This window comes from Ahaetulla prasina, chromosome 9 (assembly GCF_028640845.1).
Source record: "Ahaetulla prasina isolate Xishuangbanna chromosome 9, ASM2864084v1, whole genome shotgun sequence".
NCBI classification, from domain to species: domain Eukaryota; kingdom Metazoa; phylum Chordata; class Lepidosauria; order Squamata; family Colubridae; genus Ahaetulla; species Ahaetulla prasina.
This window is the reverse complement of record NC_080547.1, coordinates 34,465,076-34,484,243: the sequence shown is the minus strand read 5'-3', so window position 1 is coordinate 34,484,243 and position 19,168 is coordinate 34,465,076. Positions and strand designations below refer to the sequence as shown.

Here is a 19,168-nt window from a genome sequence, read left to right as displayed (position 1 = left end):
TTCACCACTGGTTAAGGTGCTGGCCAGGAAACCAGGAGGCTGTAAGTTCTAGTCTTGCCTTAGCTATCAACAGACCTAGGGTGTTGTGCCTCATCCGCTTTCCCCGCAGCCGGGGCCTTCTTATCTGCTTCCGAACGCTGAAGAATGTCCTAGCATGCCTCCCGGCCCCAGCCCTGGCTCCATGCCCAGACAGGCCGAGGAAGAAGAAGCGCCTCCAGCCCCCAGCCCTGGCTCCATGCCCAGGCAAATGGAGCAACTAGACCCCTCCCACTCCCCCACAGCATGTGAGCCTGAGGAAGGTCAATTACCAACAGCTGCAGACTGGAGTGACCCTTGCTTCAGGAGAATTGATAAGCGGCGTCAACAGAAGGAAGGGAGGGGCAGGCCGGGATAAGTGCTGAGTCATGGAGCCGTCAGCGGAGGAGTGGGACACGACATAGGGTGACTTTGGGCCAGTCACTCTCTCTCATCCCAACTCAATTCACAAGGTTGCTGTTGTGGGCAAAATAGGAGGGTGAAGGAATATTAGGTACGTTCACCACCTTGAGTCATTTATAAAAAATAATAAAGATGGGATATAAATACTTAAATGAAAACAAATTAAAAGAAGCCAACTGGAAATTTGTAGCTTTCCTGGTTTTGCAAAAAGAAAGAAAGAAAGAAAGAAAGAAAGAAAGAAAGAAAGAAAGAAAGAAAGAAAGAAAGAAAGAAAGAAAGTAAGTAAGTAAGTAAGTAAGTAAGTTAGTTAGTTAGTTAGTTAGTTCACTTCTAGCATTCAGGCTTACTTTAATTTTTTTTTTAATGCAATCTCTAAATCTCGACCTTCTGAATATATCTTGCCAGCCAGAATTTTAGGTCACGTGAACCCTTCTAATCCTTAAATCCACTTTGTTTCTGATAAGGAGAGTGAATCAAGGAAGATAGGAACCAGCTCTTATTCTAAAGTCCAGACTGAAATGCAAAAGTGGGGGGGAAGGAGTGTGTGCAGTGTGATTGGGTGGGTAGTGGTGGCTTATTTTAAAGAGAGCTGTCGGAGTCTTGTGTGGATCGGTCCCAGCCAACAAGCAGTAGGCCACTTGGAAGAACCAGGATGAGACGCTGACGTGAATCCTTGCCTGTTTAATTAGGAACTGGGTGTATCAGTCCTCTAGGATGACTAATGCTGTATGCATGTAAGGTGCCCTTCAGCTACATATTCCTGAAACAGCTGACCAAGCCTAGCAGCTGTAGCTTTAAAGGTGCAGTGTATGCTTTTTAAAAAAGGTTGGTTTTGTATCAAAGATGCACCAACTTTCTCTCTGCTGGGACAATGTTGCAGTTGGACATAGCTGGCATTCCAAGCCACAAAACAAGAAAAAATTTTATTAAGAAAATATCCAACTGTCTTTCGGGTTACGGTGGCATGTAAATGCAGCTGGTGTCATATCTGGCTTTATGTATCCATGCACCTCAGAATATGTGGTGGGGTAATCAATCCATGGTGTACTTAGGGGTGTCTTATACACATTGCCCATGGTAAGCGGGTCTCTTTAGCCACCAGGCCAGATGTAACATGAAACTAGGGTCTTTTTCTGAACTTGTTCCTTTCAAGCAAAGAACAACACAAGTTTGAAACAAGTTTAAGACTTTCCTCTATCTTAGACTTATCAGGGAAGGCTCTGTTTAGGCTTTTGGATGGGGAGGATGGGAATTGTAGTTCAAAATATCTAAATTGGAGCAGAGCGGTGGGGAAAAGGGTGCTATATACCAAACTAGCCGTTTCTCAACTTCAGCCTCCTGAAGATGTACGGATTGCAATTCCCAGAATTCCGACTGCTGTCTGGGGAATTCTGGGAATTGAAGGCCACACATCTTCGAGGGGCTGCATTTGAGAAATGCTGTTCAACAACCAATTTATTTCTAAGGGCAAAATGAATACAGGTAGTCCTCGACGTACGACAACTGAGCCCATAATTTCTGTTCCTAAGTGAGGCATTTGTTCAGTGAATTTTGCCCCATTTTACAACCTTTCTGGCCACAGTTGTTAAGTGAATCACTGCAGCTGATAAGTTAGTCACCCAGTTGTTAAGTGAATCTGGCTTCCCCTATTGATTTTGCAGACGGTCACAACATGGAGGTCACATGACCCTGGGGGAGACATTGCAACTGTCATATTTATTTATTTATTTATTTATTTATTTTATTAGATTTTTATACAGCCAAATATTAAAAAACCCACAATATACACATTAAAAACAAAACTAAAACAAGCATATTACAAATGGCCAAAATTTAAAACAATTTAAGATCATAAAATTATAAATAGCCCCAATTAAAATTTAATAAAACTTTTAAGACTTTTAAGCCAGTCCCGCTTGAATAAATAGGTGCGTTTTCAGCTCACGGCGAAAAGTCCGAAGATCAGGCACTTGACGTAAACCAGGGGGAAGTTCGTTCCAAAGCGTAGGAGCTCCAACAGAGAAGGCCCTACCCCTGGGGGCCGCCAGCCGACATTGTTTGGTGGACGGCACCCTGAGAAGGCCCTCTCTGTGTGAGTGTACGGGTCGGTGGGAGACATAAGGTAACAGCAGGCGGTCCCGTAAGTAAATATGAGCATAAATATGAGCCAGTTGCCAAGTGTCTGAATTTTGATCACATGACCATGGGGATGCTGCAGAGGTGGGTTTCAGCAGGTTCTGACCAGTTCTGGAGAACCGGTAGTGGAAACTTTGAGTAGTTCGGAGAGCCGGTAGTAAAAATTCTGACTGGCCCTGCCCCCATCTATTCTCTGCCTCCCAAGATCCCAGCTGATCGGGAGGAAATGGGGATTTTGCAGTAACCTTGCCCTTGGAGTGGGGTGGGAATGGAGATTTTGCAGCATCCTTCCCCTGCCACGCCCACCAAGCCACACCCACAGAACTGGTGGTTAAAAAAAAAACATTGAAACCCATCACTGGGATGCTGCAAGGGTCACAAGTGTGAAAGAGCTTTTTTCAGTGCCCTTTTAATTTCGAACGGTCCCCAGGTGTAACTGCTGTAAGTCGAGAACTACCACTATTGGCCCGAGGGTATGGGTTCCTGAGGAGAGGGAAGGACCAGCAGGCTTGGAAACGCCTGGAGGTGGGGGGGGGGAAATCCCCCAAAACGGCAGAAGTCTCAGAAATGTTGGGAAAGCCACGTGAGAGGGGAACCCCCAAACACACACACACATACACATTCTGCGCCCGCAGCTCCGCAGGATTTAAGGTGCGGAGCCACGAAAGGCATCGGCGACCGCGTCCTCCTCCTGGGCGGCCAAGTCCTTCCCATCCCGGCCAGGGGAAGAGCCCGAGAGGCCGTCGGAGCAGGTGATCCCGCCCGGCAGAGGCGGAGAGCTCCCGCCCTTGGCCTCGGCTCGCTGCCCTCGGTGGAAGGCGGGCCGTTGGAGTTCCCAAAGCTGGCCGGGCGGCGGCGGCGGAGGCGGCGGCTGGAGCATTAACTTGGGCAGAGAAAAGGCGAGGGGGGGTGTGCGGGAAGAAGACGCAGCGGCGGACCAGCCAGGAACCCCGCTTAACCCCGACTATGGCAGGCCAGCTGGAGGCTACCGAGGCCGGCGGAGGCTGAAGCAAGGAGCCCGGGGCTCGGCCAGCAACAACAGCAGCAGCAGCAACAGGGGCGAGGTTCCCTCCCAACTCCAGCCCAGCATCGGCATGGCTCGCTGGATCCCCACCAAGCGGGAAAAGTATGGCGTGGGTGAGTACCCGGGGGACCACTCTCTGAGTCCCGTCCCCCTCCCAACCATAAACACGCGCCTCCCTCTTTCCCACGTGCAGGATGCGTGTCGCCTGCCCGGAACTTTCCCGTGTAGTCCGCAGATTGTCCGCGGGGCGGATCTTTCCCTCTCTCTTTCTCTCTCGCTGTGGTTCTCTTTTTCTTCCTCCCCATCAGCTCGCGTCTTCTCTCTTCCTTCCCTCGCTTCCTTCCTCCCTCTTGGCCTGAAGAAGGTTCACTTCGCTCCCGCTCTGCCTTTTTCGGGCGCCGGAAGGATTCCCGGGTTCGGGTGCGAAGCCCAGGCGGTTCGCAGCCGGGGAACTTGAAAACGAGACCCCACCCTCCGCTGCCTTTTTTTGGGGCGGGGGGGTTTCCCCCCGGCGGCAGAAAAAACGCCTTTTCTCTCTCTCTCTCTCCCCCCCCCACTTCCCGCAACTCCTCTCCGCAGCCTCTTTTTTTCAACTTTGCCAAAGCGCTTTCCAGACGGGCAGGGCTCACTGTTCCCATTATCCCCTGCCAGCAGGGGGAGAGAGAGAGAGAGAGAGAGAGACGGGAGTTGGAGGGAGAGTTGGAATCAGCTGTTCACACACCCACCCGTGTCTGAGTTAGTTATCCTTTAAGGCAGTGGTGGTCGGTGAGAAAATTTTGGTGGTCTACAGAAAAATCATTTGCATTTGTTATATTGCACTAAATACTATTTCTTTTTTTAAAAAAATCATATTAGTGGTCCTGGGGATTTAAAATTATGAATTTAATGGTCCCTGAGGTCCCAGAGGTTGAAGACCCCCTGCTTTAAGGTTCTTTTTATCTGTTGCATAGCTCAGGCGGGATATGATATGGAGGGGGGGGGGGATAGATCGTTTTCTCCACAGAGGAGAGCATTTGTAGCTTGAGGTTAAAATTAGGAGTCCTTGGTGCTCTCTGAGCTTGCTTGTTTTCTTTGCAGAGGTTTCATTGCCCAACTAAGTAACATCATCCGTGCTGGTAGGGAGTGGGGTTTGTGGAAAGGAGGAGGTCTGGGAATCCTTGGTACTCTCTGAGCTTGATTGTTTTCTTGCAGACGTTTCACGACCCAAACTAGGTAATATCATCAGTCTATGAAGCTATGTATAAGGTAAATCATAGGCCGCCTCACCATTTCTGTGTGGTCTGGTTTGCTCTGCGTGTGTTTTGCTTTTGCAAATAATTATATTGTTATACATTTGCAACATAGATACTGATGATATTTCCTAGTTGGGTAATGAAGCATCTGCCCAGCAAACAAGCCCAGAGAGCTCAAGGACCCCACAGATCCTTTTGTATTCCTGCTTGCCCCCATCCCATGGGGTTTTTAGCGCCTGGGAGCTTGTGAGTCACCTTTGGGGCTGCAAAGAAAGAAAACAAAGGAAGGGGGGGGGGTTTGGAATATTGTTTGTCATGGCTTAATTAATCTCCAATGCAGAGGTGGCACAGGCTGATGGGAGGCACTGAAAGGCTATCTGCCACAGCCATAAATAGTTACATCAGATTAATTAATGGGAAGCGCGGGGGGGGGGAATTTGATGTGAAAGGTTGTGTACTCAAACAATGGACCCTAGGCCTTGATGCCATGCACAAGGCCATCTTGCCATCTCAACCAATCCATCAGAATTTAAAGACTCTGCACCGTCTTTCTCCATAAGCCATTTTAGCAGAATCACAGAGTTGGAAGGGACCTTGAGATCTTCTAGTTCAACCCCTGCTCAAGCAGGAAACCCTACACCGTTTTAGACAAACAGTGGCTCAATCGCTTCTTCACAAACTTCCAGTCTTGGGAGCATCCACAACTTCTGAAGGAAAGCCATTCCACGGATTAACTGCTGTTAACTGTCAGCTAAATTCTCCTTAGAAGAATTTTCTCCTTTTTTTCCACCTATTGAGCGTTTTGTATGCAGTTCCTGGATTTAGTCTGGTGAGCCGTAGTTATCTTGTGTTTTCCCAGAATTCAGGGTCACTTTTAGCCCAAACAAGACCTGGAAACTCCTCCTCCTCCTCCTCCTTCTATTTTTTTTCACTATCACGTTTACTTTTATTATCTCTCTCCTTTTCTTCTGAGAGCTGATGGCTCGGAAATCAAAGTGGGCAAACAACTCAAGGCAATTAGGCAAAACTGAAAAAGATGTGCGTGTCACCTTCTGGTTCTTTCCCCAAATAAAAAGATCCTGCTGGGCCTTAGGAGCAGTTTCCAAGGCAGTAGCAGCTACTCATTAATGACTGAGATATTTGCAACGTCAGGAGCTCTTTGATTCGCACGTTGTGTAATAATTCCATTGAAAATCATAAATAGGCCTGAAGCTGAATATTTCCCCCACCAAATTCCCCCCCCCATGTTTTTAGGTTTCCGGACAGCAGGGCTAAACAAGGAAGCCTGAATTCAGCTTCATGATAAGTCAGCACTTGCTTGCCGAGGCTGGGCATTTGCTGTTCTCCAGCCTGATTTACCTTAAAGGTGAAAATCAAAGCAGGATTGGAGTACCTGTTTGTTTGTTTTTTTTGCTACGGTTGTTAAGTGAACCACTGCAATTGTTAAGTGAATCCGGCTCTCCCCCCCTCCCGTTGACTTTGCTTCTCAGAAGTCTGCTAAGCTTGTAAACGGCTGGTTGCAAGCATCCGTAAATACATGCTGGTCTCCAAGCACCCAAATATTGATCATGTGATATGAGGATGCCGCCACAGTTGTACGTGTGAAGAGTGGTTGTAAAAGTCCCCCCCTTTTTCCCCCCAGAGCCATCGTAACTTCAAATAGTTGCTAAACAAATATTTGTAAATTGAAGATTACCTTCAGAGAACTGGAGGCTAAAACATATAAAGAAGAGTTGCTGGAATTGATATGTCTAGTCCAGGGGTCTGCAAACTTGGCTCTTTTAAGACTTGTGTGCTTCAAAGCTGGCTGAGGAACTCTGGGAGTTGAAGTCCACAAGTCTTAAAAGAGCCAAGTTTGCAGACCCCTGGTCTAGTTTAATGAAAAGAAGGACTAGGGGTGATATGATAGCAGTGTTCTGATATCTCAGGAGTTTGCCACAAAGAGGGGGGATGCTATTCTCCAAAGCACCTGAAGGTGGAATAAGTAGCAATGGGTGGAAACTAATCAAGGAGAAAACGAACCTAGAAGTAAGGAGAAATTTTCTGACAGGACAATTAAATCAATGGAATGACTTGCCTCCAGAAGTTGTGGGATGGATAGATAGATGGATAGCATGGATGGATAGATGGATGGATGGACGGGGAATTCTGGGAGTTGAAATCCATAAGACTCCCCTGACTTAATATATCTTTTCCTTCCTGGAGAATATTTAATACTCACCGACAACACCTTTAGTTAATTGATTCAAGAAGTGACATAAAATATATGTTCTATCATTGTTACCTTGATCTGAAAATTTTAGAATGATATTTCTGGAAATCTGTATTTTGATTCTTCGTCTCAGAATATACTGGAGTTATATAGAAGATTTGGGTCTTCGGTGAGCTGTTTAGGAAATTCCCCGTTAGAATTGTTGTTTCCAACAAAACTTATGCACTTCTGCAATTCTTGGATTTTCCCACAGAGCTGCTACTTGCATTTCCTCCTTGTGTGTGAGCTGGTGCTGTCTTAGCTGCAAAGGAGCAATATAGCATGTACCATTTGTATACTTAAAGCAGAAGAAAAGTTGAGTTTCATGGGGAATTGGAGAAAAGGATATCATTCTAAAATTCTGAGACATCAATGAGCGACCAAATCAAAAGTAATTTTGGGTCATAATTCAGTTGGGTAACTTATTACCACAAAACATCTGATAACATGAATGGATTGATTATAATCCATAGGAACAAGAGCAGCAATGGTTACTTTTGATGCTAGTTGAATGGAACTAAAGTCAGAGAAATCTTTTTGAAAACATTTCGCTTCTCATCCAAGAAGCTTCTTCAGTTCAGAACTGAACTTGAAAAGTTTGGGAAAACCACGACCTGGATGACTGAGATTCTCCATAGTCATTTTTTCTTCTGAATGACTTGTCATAAGAAAGGTAGCCGCAATAGAGTAGAGTAGGGTAAACCTACCACTTTCATGCATTATTCTGCTTAAAAACCCACTTATTAAGAAATTGCATAGAAAATCAATAAAAAAACAATTTTATAGAATGCCTTTCATCAGCTAAGGACATTCAAGATTTGCTAAACATCTGGAAATCAAAGGTTCTAGGACACAGCTTTAGAATGTTACAAGTGCTTTTCTTTTTAAAAGAAAGAAACAGCCATTATATTATTTATAAGCAGAAGGCAGCTAACCAATCAAGGTCAATTAAAGAATTAGAAAGTGGCAACAATAATAGCCTTAAAAGGTCCTCAGACAAATACTCTGTTAAGAGCAAGCATGTTGCCTGGGTGAGTGGTAGATCCATTTTATGTCTTAATCTGGATGATTTAGCTTTGAGAGCCGTGTGTAAACCACTTATTGCAGTTCACAATCTGTGGTCTACAGTATAGCAGGTTGTGCATCCTCAGCCAATTCAGTAAAGCAGGTTTAAGCAAACTATGGTTCCATAGATTGATTGAATTGTATGGAGAAATAAAGAAGCAATAACTAATCATCTTCTTTTAAAGACCTCGTAATCCCTTGCAGGGTAGAGTCTTAGGCAACTGAATGGAGCTAGCAGAGTGGTTAATGGCCGGATGCCCTTCCTGTCGCCAATGTGGAGTTTTTGTTCAGCAGATACATTCTCATTGTGCCCAGAGAGAGAAATATCTGCCTTTATCTAGGATTGAACTCACAGCCTCCTGATTGTGAGGCAAGAGCTCCACCTCTAAGCCACCGCACCACTCGAAGGAGCAATAGCTAAGGAACGATACAAATTACAGCCAATGCTTGCATGGACACAGGTAGTCCTTGTTTCACAACAGTTCATTAAGTGACACTTCAAAGTTATAAGAGCACTGTGGGTAAAATAGAAAAGAAACCGGGAAAAAAGTATATATTATCAGAAAACTGGAGTTGCTCAGACACCAAACAAGGGAAATACTATACAACGAAGAAGAAAGAAAGAAGAGAAGAATAGAAGGTAAGATAGAGGAGGTGAAGGAGAGAAAGGGATGGAGGGAAGGAGAAGGAAAGAAAGATAAGTTGGGGATAAGAGTAGGAGAGAAGGTGAGAAAGGAGGGAAAGAGAAGAGGAGTGGGGGAGAGGAAAAGGAAGTAGGTATGAGGAAGGAGACGAGGAGGAAGAAGGTAGTCAAGGAGAAGGAGGGAGGGAAAAGAGAAGAAGAAGGTTTGTTGTAAAACGGAGGGAAAGAAAGGGTAGAAGAGCAACTCCAAATGTAATTAAAAAGCTTTGTTGATGTGCTTTCTTTAGACAGAATATGTATGATTATCTATGATTAAGAAAATGTACATTTATAATATGTGTATAAGAAAAGAAAAAATTAAAAACTTTTTATAAAAAAAAAGTTACAAAAGCACGGGAAAAAATGACCGTTTTTCCATACTTACAACTGTTGCAGCATCCAACATGTGGTTAAAACTCAGATGCTTGGCAATAGATTTATCTTTATTCAGTGTCCAAGTGTCTCTGACAAGCAAACACAATGGGGAAGCCAGAGTCACTAAACAACCGTGTTACTCACTTAACCGCAGTGGTTCACTTCACACTGGCAAGAAAGGTCGTAAAATGGGCCAAGGTTCACTTAACAAACGTCTCACTTAGCAACAGAAATTTTGGGCTCAATGATTTTATTTTTTTATTTATTTATAATTAAATTTTTATAACGTCCTTCTCCCAAAGGACTCAGGACGGTGTACAGCCATATTGGGCCTCTGGTGGCGCAACAGGCTAATGCAGCCTATTATTAACAGCAACTGCTTACAATTACTGCAGGTTCAAGTCCCACCAGGCCCAAGGTTGACTCAGTCTTCCATCCTTTATAAGGTAGGTAAAATGAGGACCCAGATTGTTGGGGGCAATAAAAGTTGACTTTGTATATAATATACAAATGGATGAAGACTATTGCTTAACACAGTGTAAGCCGCCCTGAGTCTTCGGAGAAGGGCGGGATATAAATGCAAATAAAAAAAAATTAAAACACATAAAATACACAATATAAATCACAGATTTAAAATGCATTTAAAATGAAATATTTAACAGGCCTAATTAACTAAAATGGTCATAGACCGATATAAAACCCTTAAAATTTAAAATGATAAATAAATTAATACATTAATAAATTAAATTAAAAACACTTAGGCTAGTCCCGCCCGATTGAATAATAAGGTCTCCAGTTCCCGCTTGAAGGTTCGGAGGTCGGGGAGTTGGCGTAACCCCGGAGGCAGCTCATTCCAAAGGGCCGGTGCCACCACAGAGAAGGCTCTCCCCCTTGGGGCCGCCAACCGACACTGTTTGGCTGATGGCACCCGGAGCAGGCCCACTCTGTGGGAGCGCACAGGTCGTTGGGAGGCTATCGGTGGCAGAAAGCGGTCTCGTAGATAGCCCGATCCTTATGATGATCATAAGTCGATTTATAATTCCTATCGATACTGGCCCCCTGATTTGACAAATCATGGTAGTACCAGTAATAATAGCCCAAAACATAAGGACAATAATCCCCAAAATGTCTATCAAACACTATGTTGGTTCCACTTTCTGAATTTACAAAAGAAGTTTGCTTAGGTGAATAACAGATAACTCTTCTGAAGTCCCTTCTCCCCATTAGCCTTGCCTCAGAAATATGATGAAAATTAAATTTTTTAAAAAATATTCATTATCATGTTTAAAAATATGAATTATTTCTCCCCAGTTGTGAAATTTGGGACCAATTGAATCATAAGGCTTGAGTCAGGATCATGCTTACAGCAAACACATTGAAATCAGTGTGGTAAATTAGTCATGGCTCATTAAAGTTCCTTTGATTTTTAGTGAATACTAAATCTGAACCTAATATAGGGAACTTTGGGGAAAAAAAGAGGAACTCTTTTTAAATATATAACCATCACCTCAAATTAATGTAAGAACACAAAACAGAGTGTATTTATATAATCTGAGATACAGTACAACTGAAATACAGTATTATTTATATCCTCTAGTGATTGGCTGATTGCAACCCCTTTTAAAATTTATCTGGAAAAAATACTATCACATTCAATGGAATTGCATCTCAATACATATACAGGGAGTCTCCGGCTTATGACCAAAATGTCCAGGGGTATGCAATGGGGTCATTAAGCAAGTCACATCTAATTTTTTGACCTTCGTTGCCACAATTATTAAGTAAATCCAGTTTCCCACACTGACTTTGCTTGTCAGAAACTGCCTGGGAAGATCACAATCATGTGACCTTAGGACACTGAAGCCATTGTGATCACATGCTGATTCCCAAGAATCCAAATTTTATTATTGTTCCTTTTTTCAGGAATATGAACTAGCGAATATTTTTTGTTGCAACTATCTTGTAACTTCACATGGTTGTTAAACAAAAGGTTTTAACGGACCAGCTGTATATAAAACTGCAATCTATGAGATATCTCTCTCTCTCAAAATCGTTGTTATTAATTGCGAAGGTGTGTCCAATCCATCGCGACCCCATGGACAACGTTCCTCCAGGCCTTCCTATCCTCTACCATCCTCTGGAGTCCATTTAAGCTCATGCCTACTGCTCCAGTGACTCCATCCAGCCACCTCATTCTCTGTTGTCCCATTCTTCTTTTGCCCTCAACCGTTCCTCTCTAAATTATAATCTCCTAATTATAAGAATTATAATTATATTTAATTTATAATGAGTCCCTAATTATAATTAGGGACAAAGTAGCTCAGTGGCTAAGATGCTGAGCTTGTCGATTGAAAAGTCGGCAGTTCAGTGGTTCGAATCCCTAGTGCTGCGTAATGGGGTGAGCTCCCATTACTTGTCCCAGCTTCTGCCAACCTAGCAGTTCAAAAGCACATAAAAAATGCAAGTAGAAAAATAGGGACCACCTTTGGTGGGAAAGTAACAGCGTTTCGTGTGCCTTTGGCATTTAGTCATGCAAGCTACATGACCACGGAGACATCTTTGGACAGTGCTGGCTCTTCAGCTTTGAAACGGAGATGAGCACCACCCCCTAGAGTTGGGAACAACTAGCACATATGTGCAAGGGGAACCTTTACCTTTAATTATAAGGATGACAAAAAGAAATAGCAGACATTCTGTTAACTGCAGCTTAAATGTACATTAGGCTGGATTCATGTTACACACTAAACCAAAAAGAAGACAATTGTTTGGTTGGCATAGTATTGTTTTCCAAACAAATAAACCCTATCCTGGATTAATGGGATTGACTAATTGTACAATATGTGAAGACAAAGGCAGAGTTCCCACAAGATACTAAACTACAAGGTCATTTAAACCTTGCTAGTATGTGTACAATAACTGTAGAGATTTTTTCAGTATGTTTCAGTTATATTGGAAGTGTGTTATTTCTCAGTGCCTATTCTCCATTATTTTAAATTGGGTGACTAATAGCGAATTTTGTGTGGAAACTCAGTGTGCCTTAGGGAAAAATTAAAGTACATAAGTACTTGCCCACATAACATACAGGAGGAAAGTTTTAAAAATTACACGCTGTCCTTTAAAATTGTGAGCAGACAGGAAGAGGTAACTGAGCTGTTTATCGAGCAATCCTTGTATTCTTCTAGCTTTGATGATAAACTAAAAAAAGACGAGAAGTTTATTAAGCTTCCCATTACCATTTAATCTACTTCCCCCAGTGGGAGAAACAAATGGAAAATCCCATTTTTTTTTCCCTACCGTGTTGACACAAGACCTTGGTTGACTTTTTTTAGGGCAACGTCTGCAGTTATATAAAAACTGCCAACTTCTGTTGTTGAGGAATATGAACTAGCGAATGAAGGCGAATATACTTGTCCCAGGATAATGCTGCAGGGTCCAATTAGGGTCAGTTACCAGGACCAGAGGTTTTGTCTTCCAAGCTTCATGCTGAAACCCATCTTCAGGAAACTTCTGGAGCCCATCTTCTGAAGTTCTCTGAAGATGGGCTCCAGTGCGAGTCCGAAAGCTTGGAAGACAAAACCTCTGGTCCCAGTGACCTATCGAGATTGGACCCTGCAATATGAACTAGTATCATTATCATCTTTTAACGACCCCATAATTCCTTGTGGGGTGGTGTCTAAGCTAGCAGAGTGTTTACTGGCCAGATGCCCTTCCTGTCGCCAATGCGGAGTTTTGTTGCAATATGAACTAGTATGCAAGTGAGAAAACCTTTGTTTGCCTTGATCCATCTTTAAGCGAATAGTTCAGATCTAGTGATGTTGATGAAACGTTGATGTCCAGCTTTTGCTTCAAAATGACCTAGGTCGATATGGATGAACAGTTTCTGACTTTCTCTGAGCTTATGTTGATTCAGTAAATTGAGTTGCCTGGTTATCAGTTCTAAACGTATTTGCAGTGTATACATGAAGATAGCTTGCCACCTAATCTAAATGGAAACAAAAACCATATTTAATGTGCACACCTTCAAGTTAGTTTCTGGCTTCCAGTGAGTCACTGATGAGTTGGCTTTCCTGTATGGCTTTTCAGTTTTAATTAATATTGTTGGTATAGTAAGACGCTCTTGGCATGGTGTCATTGGAGCTAAAGTATCCTGCCTTGGGCAGGAGGTTGGACTAGAACAGGGGTCACCAACCTTTGGGACCTCAGGGACCACTAAATTCATAATTTTAAATCCCGCGGACCACTAATATGACCTACCTAATAACCGGTTGGGTGGGCATGGCTAGGTGGTCATATGACTGGGTGGGCGTGGCCAAGTCAATGTCACTCACGTTGAGAGGCACCTCGCCGGCCTCTACTCACCCCTCTCCTCCCAACCACTTCTTGTCTGCCCGCCAGGGCTCCTTAGGGCCCCAACAGGAAGCAGTTGTTGGAGCTAAGCAGCCACCACGAGAAAGTGTTGGCAAAAGAGCTCAGTTCAAATTGGATCTGACCAAGAAGGAGACTCATCAGAAGCACCTCACTGAGGACTGTGACCATAGGCTTTCTAAGGGAAGACCTGCAGGAGTGCAAGGCCAGGTACCGGAACCTGCAGGCTCAGCAGGCTGAGATGGTCAGCCAGTTCTAGGCCATGATGCAGTTCTAGTGGAACAAGGCCCTCCGGCTCTTCACCACCAGCAGCGCTTCTCTCCAGCCTTCGCCCAAAGCCCCGCACCAGGAGGCTGAAGCAGACTCCCAGTCGGAATTTCTGCTCCCCTCTGACCCACGCAAAAAGACCCTGAAGGAGGAGACTCTCTGCAGCAACACAAACATTCATTGCATGTATCTGGCCCAGGTTCTGTAGTTTGAGGACGACTGATTTAGCGCAATATAATTTTTCTGAGGACCACCAAAATTTTCTCACGGACCATGAGTTGGTGACCGCTGGATTAGAAGATCTCCAAGGTCCTTCCACCCCTATGATTCCCTGAATGCACGAGTGATTTTGGAAAATATTCCAGCTAAATTGGTTGTTTCTTTGGAAGAACAGGGCAAGAGAAAAAGTGAAAAGCCACGTAGTGACTAAACTGTCCAGGTAGTCCGCGTCTTACGACCACAACTGAGCCCAAAATTTCTCTTGCTAAGTGAGAAATTCGTTAAGTGAGTTTTGCCCCATTTTATGACTTTTCTTGCCACATTTGTTAAGTGAATCATAGCGGTTGTTAAGTTAGTAACACCGTTGTTAGCTGAATCTGGCTTCCCCATTGACTTTGCTTGTCAGAAGGTTGCAAAAGAGGATCCCATGACACGGCAACTGTCATAAATACGAACCAGTTGTCAAGCATCCAAGTGTAAATCACATGACCATGGGGAGGCAGCAACGGTCGTAAGTGGGAAAAAATGTCATAAGTGTTCTGTCTCCATCCTCACTTTGGAGTAATGAGCTGGCCTACAGCCAGTGGTTACACGGCTCCTATCAGTCCTGGCCGAGAAAACGCAGCTGCCTGCCAAAAAGTTCAAACAGATTAAGACTTCAGCTCACTTTGACACGGTTCAGCTAATTTCTAACCTTCCCTTTGATGACGCCGCCTCTCTAATCTTCTGAAGCGCGGGTCGATCCAGGCTTGATTAGTATGGTTATCAGCTGCGTCTGTAGGCGTAGCCTGAGGAAGGGAGGAATCAGGGGATGTCGGCCTCATTACGTCCTCCGACTGGCCTGGTTCTGGCTCCTGGAGCCGGGCCAAAGGAATCGGTGCTCCTGAAGTAAGCCTTACCGGTCCTTCCCCCACACTCTCAGAGTCACTCTCAGGGTATGGGGCCAGGTTCGGGGGCTGGAGCCACAACAATAAGTACTTTTTTCAGGACCATTGTAACCTGGAATGGTCACTAAACAAACTGTTCTAAGTCAAGGACTACTTGTATTATAAAACCATCCATTAGTTATAGAAAGAAATCAAGACCCATTTTATAAACTGAATGAGTTTTAAAAAGTAGAATCCTGGGGCACTACTTCATTTCTCCCAGGACATTCTGATTAGTTCCTTCTAGCTCAGTTCTGGATCTAAATCTTCTCAAAGTGATTCATGGTACTCCAACATGGTTCCAGCGTTTTACAAACAACTAGCAATGAAGCTTTTTATAGCTACGGTCACCAACTGGTGGTCCATGCACCACTGGTGGTCTGTGAGAAAATTTTGGTGGTCCCCAGAAAAATTATTTGCATTTTTTATATTGCACTAAATCAGGGGTCCTGAAACTACGGCCCCTGTGACAGATACGTGTAATGAACATTTGTGTTGCTGCAGAGAGTCTCCCCCTTCGAGGTCTTTTTGTGTGGGTTGGAGGGGGGCAGAAATTCCAACTTGGGGTTTGCTTCAGCCTCCTGGTACGGGGCTTTGGGCGAAGGCTGGAGTGAAGAGCTGCTAGTGGAGAAGAGCTGGAGGGCCTTGTTCCAGTGGGACTGCATCATGGCCTGGAACTGGCTGATCATCTTAGCCCACTGAGCCTCCAGGTGCTGGTACCCGGCCTTGCATTCCCGCAGGTTTTCCCTCTGCTTGGAAAGCCTATGCTCATAGTCTCAGTGAGGTGCTTCTGCTGAGCCTCCTTCTCGGTTAGATTCAATTTGAACCGAGTTGTTTTGCCAACTCTTTCTTGTGGTGGCTGCTTAGCTCCAGCAACTGCTTCCTGTTGGGGCCCTAAGGAGCCCGGCAGGCAGGCGAGGAGTAACGAGTAGAGGCTGACAAGGCACCCCTCGACGTGAGTGACATTGAGTTGGTCACACCCACCCAGTCACATGACCACCTTGCCACGTCCACCCAGCAGGTCATTAGGCAGATCATATTAGTGGTCCATGGGATTTAAAATTATGAATTAAGTGGTCCCTGAGGTTCGAAAGGTTGGTGACCCCTGTTCTATAGTATTCCACAGTAATGTCACCTCTGGTTGTAAACTCTGGTTGTAAACAGGACTTTTCCCATCTTTGTAATTTGCTTATTCTGTTTACTTTTTAAAAAATATGCTTTCTGGATAGAGATGGATCCAGCGAAGTAACTTTGTCACTAGATTCTGTCAGAAAGAAACAGAACAAAAGAATTTAATTGGAAGCCTGCCTTTAACTCTAGAATCTACAATCATCAACGCTTCAACCACAGCAAAAGTAAAAAAAAATATAGGAATGGTTTGCTGCCCAGAGACCTCTCCATATAATTCCTGCCCTTGAAATTCTGAAATAATAAGGCTACACCTTCATGGTCTTAATATTATCATTCACAGCTCTTGACTTGGAAGATAATTGTGACTTCAGTCCGTGGAAAACAGCTCTTCTATCTTAAGACTATGTTTTAGCTTGGTGGTTCTTAAACTGGAGGTAATTTCCCTTAAGAGCATAATTTGTGCATATTCTGGGGGTAATGGAGCAATTTATAATTGCTAGTTTATAAGTTGAGAATCCAATTTGGAACTGCCACTGCTTAGATGCTTGTGTGAAACAACAAGCTGTTCTTTTTAGAGCAAGAACAAAAAAGCAAGCGCTCTCAATGTATTCAAGAAGTTATGCTGTGACATGTTAAATGATGCAATTTGCAATAGCTCTAAATTTATGAGGTAGAACAAAGCTGTTGCCTTGGGCTAAAAGATGGGAGATGGCCACACATGGCGGGAAGACAGATCCTTAAGTTGTGTTTAAGCTTTCTTGGGTTCTCCAAACCACATGTTGTCTTCAACTGCATTGGTGGTTGTTATCCAACACCATCTTAAAGAGCTCAGTAGGGTTTTGTGCATGAAGTAGCAGATAATGGACACTTGTTTTTTTGACATGTAAGCAGAAAGTCTAATATTACAGGATTCATAACTGTCTGACCAACCACACTCAACATGTAGTCCTCAATGGAACTGCCTCTGCATGGAGGGAAGTATGCAGTGGAGTACCCCAAGGCTCTGTTTTAGGCCCAGTACTCTTCAACATCTTCATCAATGACTTGGACAAGGGGATAGATGGGGAACTCATCAAATCTGCAGATGACACCAAACTGGCAGGAATAGCCAACACTCCAGAAGATCAGCCGAAGATACAGAAGGATCTTGACAGACTTGAACATTGGGTGCTATCTAACAAAATAAAATTCAACAGTGAAAAAGGAAGGTTCTTCATTTAGGCAAGAAAAAAAAATGCATAAGTACAGTATATATGGTACCTTGTTCAATAATTGTAACTGTGAGAGGGATCCTGGAGTCCTAGTGGACAATCATTTAAATATGAGCCAGCAGTGTGCAGCAGCTGCCAAAAAAGCCAACACAGTTCTAGGCTGCATAAACAGAGGGTTAAAATCAAGATCATGTGAAGTGTTGATACCACTTTATAATGCCTTGGTAAGGCCACACTTGGAATACTGCATTCAAATTTGGTTGCCACGATGTAAAAAAGATGTGGAGACTCTAGTAAGAGTGCAGAGAAGAGCACCAAAGATGATTAGGGGACTGGAGGCTAAAACATATGAAGAACGGTTGCAGGAACTGGATATGTCTAGTTTAATAAAAAGAAGGACTGAGAGAGACATAATAGCAGTGTTCCAATATCTCAGGGGTTACCACAAAGAAGAGGGAGTCAAATGATTCTCCAAAGCACCTGAGGGCAGAATAAGAAGCAACCGGTGGAAATTAATCAAGGAGAGAAGCAAGCTAGAACTAAAGAGAAATTTCGTGACAGAACAATTAATGAGTGGAACAACTTGCCCCCAGAAGTTGTGAATGTTCCAACACTGGAAATGTTTAAGAAGGTGTTGGATAACCATTTGTCTGAAGTGGTGTAAGGTTTCTTGCCTAAGCAAGGGGTTGGCTTAGAAGACCTCCAAGGTCCCTTCCAACTCTGTTATTCTATTCTACAGTATAGAATAACAGAATGGAGTTGGATGGTTTTTTAGTCTACTTCAGACAAATGGCTGTCCAATCTCTTCTTTAAAACCTGCAGTGATGGAGCACTCACAACTTCTGAAGGCAAGTTGTTCTACTGAATGAAAGAGCTAACTGTCAGGAAATTTCTCCTTATTTCCAATTTCCATCCATTGCTTCTTTTTCTGCCTTCAGGTGTTCTGGCTGTTCTTTGTGGTAGCCCCTAATATATTGGAACAGTTCTATCATATCACCCCTAGTCCTCCTCCTCTACATTAAAATATATTACATCTATGCCAGGGGTCTCCAACCTTGGCAACTTTAAGCCTGGTGGACTTCAACTCACAGAATCCTCCAGGCTTAAAGTTGCTAAGGTTGGAGACCCCTGATCTATATTAGTCCCACTATGAGGACTATCCTTTATATAGGACATGTTCTACTTTAATTTTTGGAACCTCTTACCCTAACTCTTTCTATTGATTGGGGGGAGGGGGCTAACCTCTTCTCCCCCCGACACACATTTACCACCATAAATCTGACTTTGATGGTATCACTTAAAACCAAGACATAAAGTCGAAAAGAATATAGCCAATGTCCATGACGGCAAACCTATAGCATACGTGCTGGAAGTGGCACCCAGAGCCATCTCTGGGCACGCGAGCCATCGCTCGTTGCTCTTCTGGGTTCCAGCGCACCGACCAGCTGGTTTTCACACATGTGGGAGCACCAGAAACAGGAAGAGCAGCCACCCGGTGCACATGCACGTGCTGGGAAGATGATCTTCCGGTTTCCAGCACGCGCATGCGCACCGGCCAGCTGGTCTTTGCGCGTGCATGCGTGCTGGAAACCGGAAGACCAGGTGAGCGGTGCACATGCACTCCAAAAATTGGAAATCATCTTCCTGACGCGGGCATGTGCACCGGGTGGCTGCTCTTCTGGTTTCCCCTGCTTCCGTGTGCGTGAAGATCAGCTGGATGGCGCGCCGGAACCCAGAAGAGCAAAGGGCGATGGCTCGCGTGTCTGGAAAGATGGCTCTGTGGGTCACAGTTTCGCCATCATGGACATAGGCTGTATTCTTTTGTACTTTATGTCTTGGTTTAAAG

General features: G+C 44.1%; 1 protein-coding gene across 4 annotated transcripts in view; it reads left to right on the top strand.

The window, feature by feature from the left end:
• Positions 1-3,224: 3,224 nt before the first annotated feature.
• DOCK5 (dedicator of cytokinesis 5) overlaps positions 3,225-19,168 on the top strand; it is a 180,050-nt gene continuing 164,106 nt past the window's right edge. For 2 of the 4 annotated variants that reach the window (XM_058194702.1, XM_058194705.1), the window contains exon 1: positions 3,227-3,711. In XM_058194702.1, the coding sequence (XP_058050685.1) occupies positions 3,669-3,711 (43 nt within the window). In that variant the 5' untranslated portion in view covers positions 3,227-3,668. Of the gene's footprint in view, positions 3,712-19,168 lie in introns of all 4 variants that reach the window. The other 2 variants (XM_058194703.1, XR_009156501.1) reach the window with 2 other exon arrangements.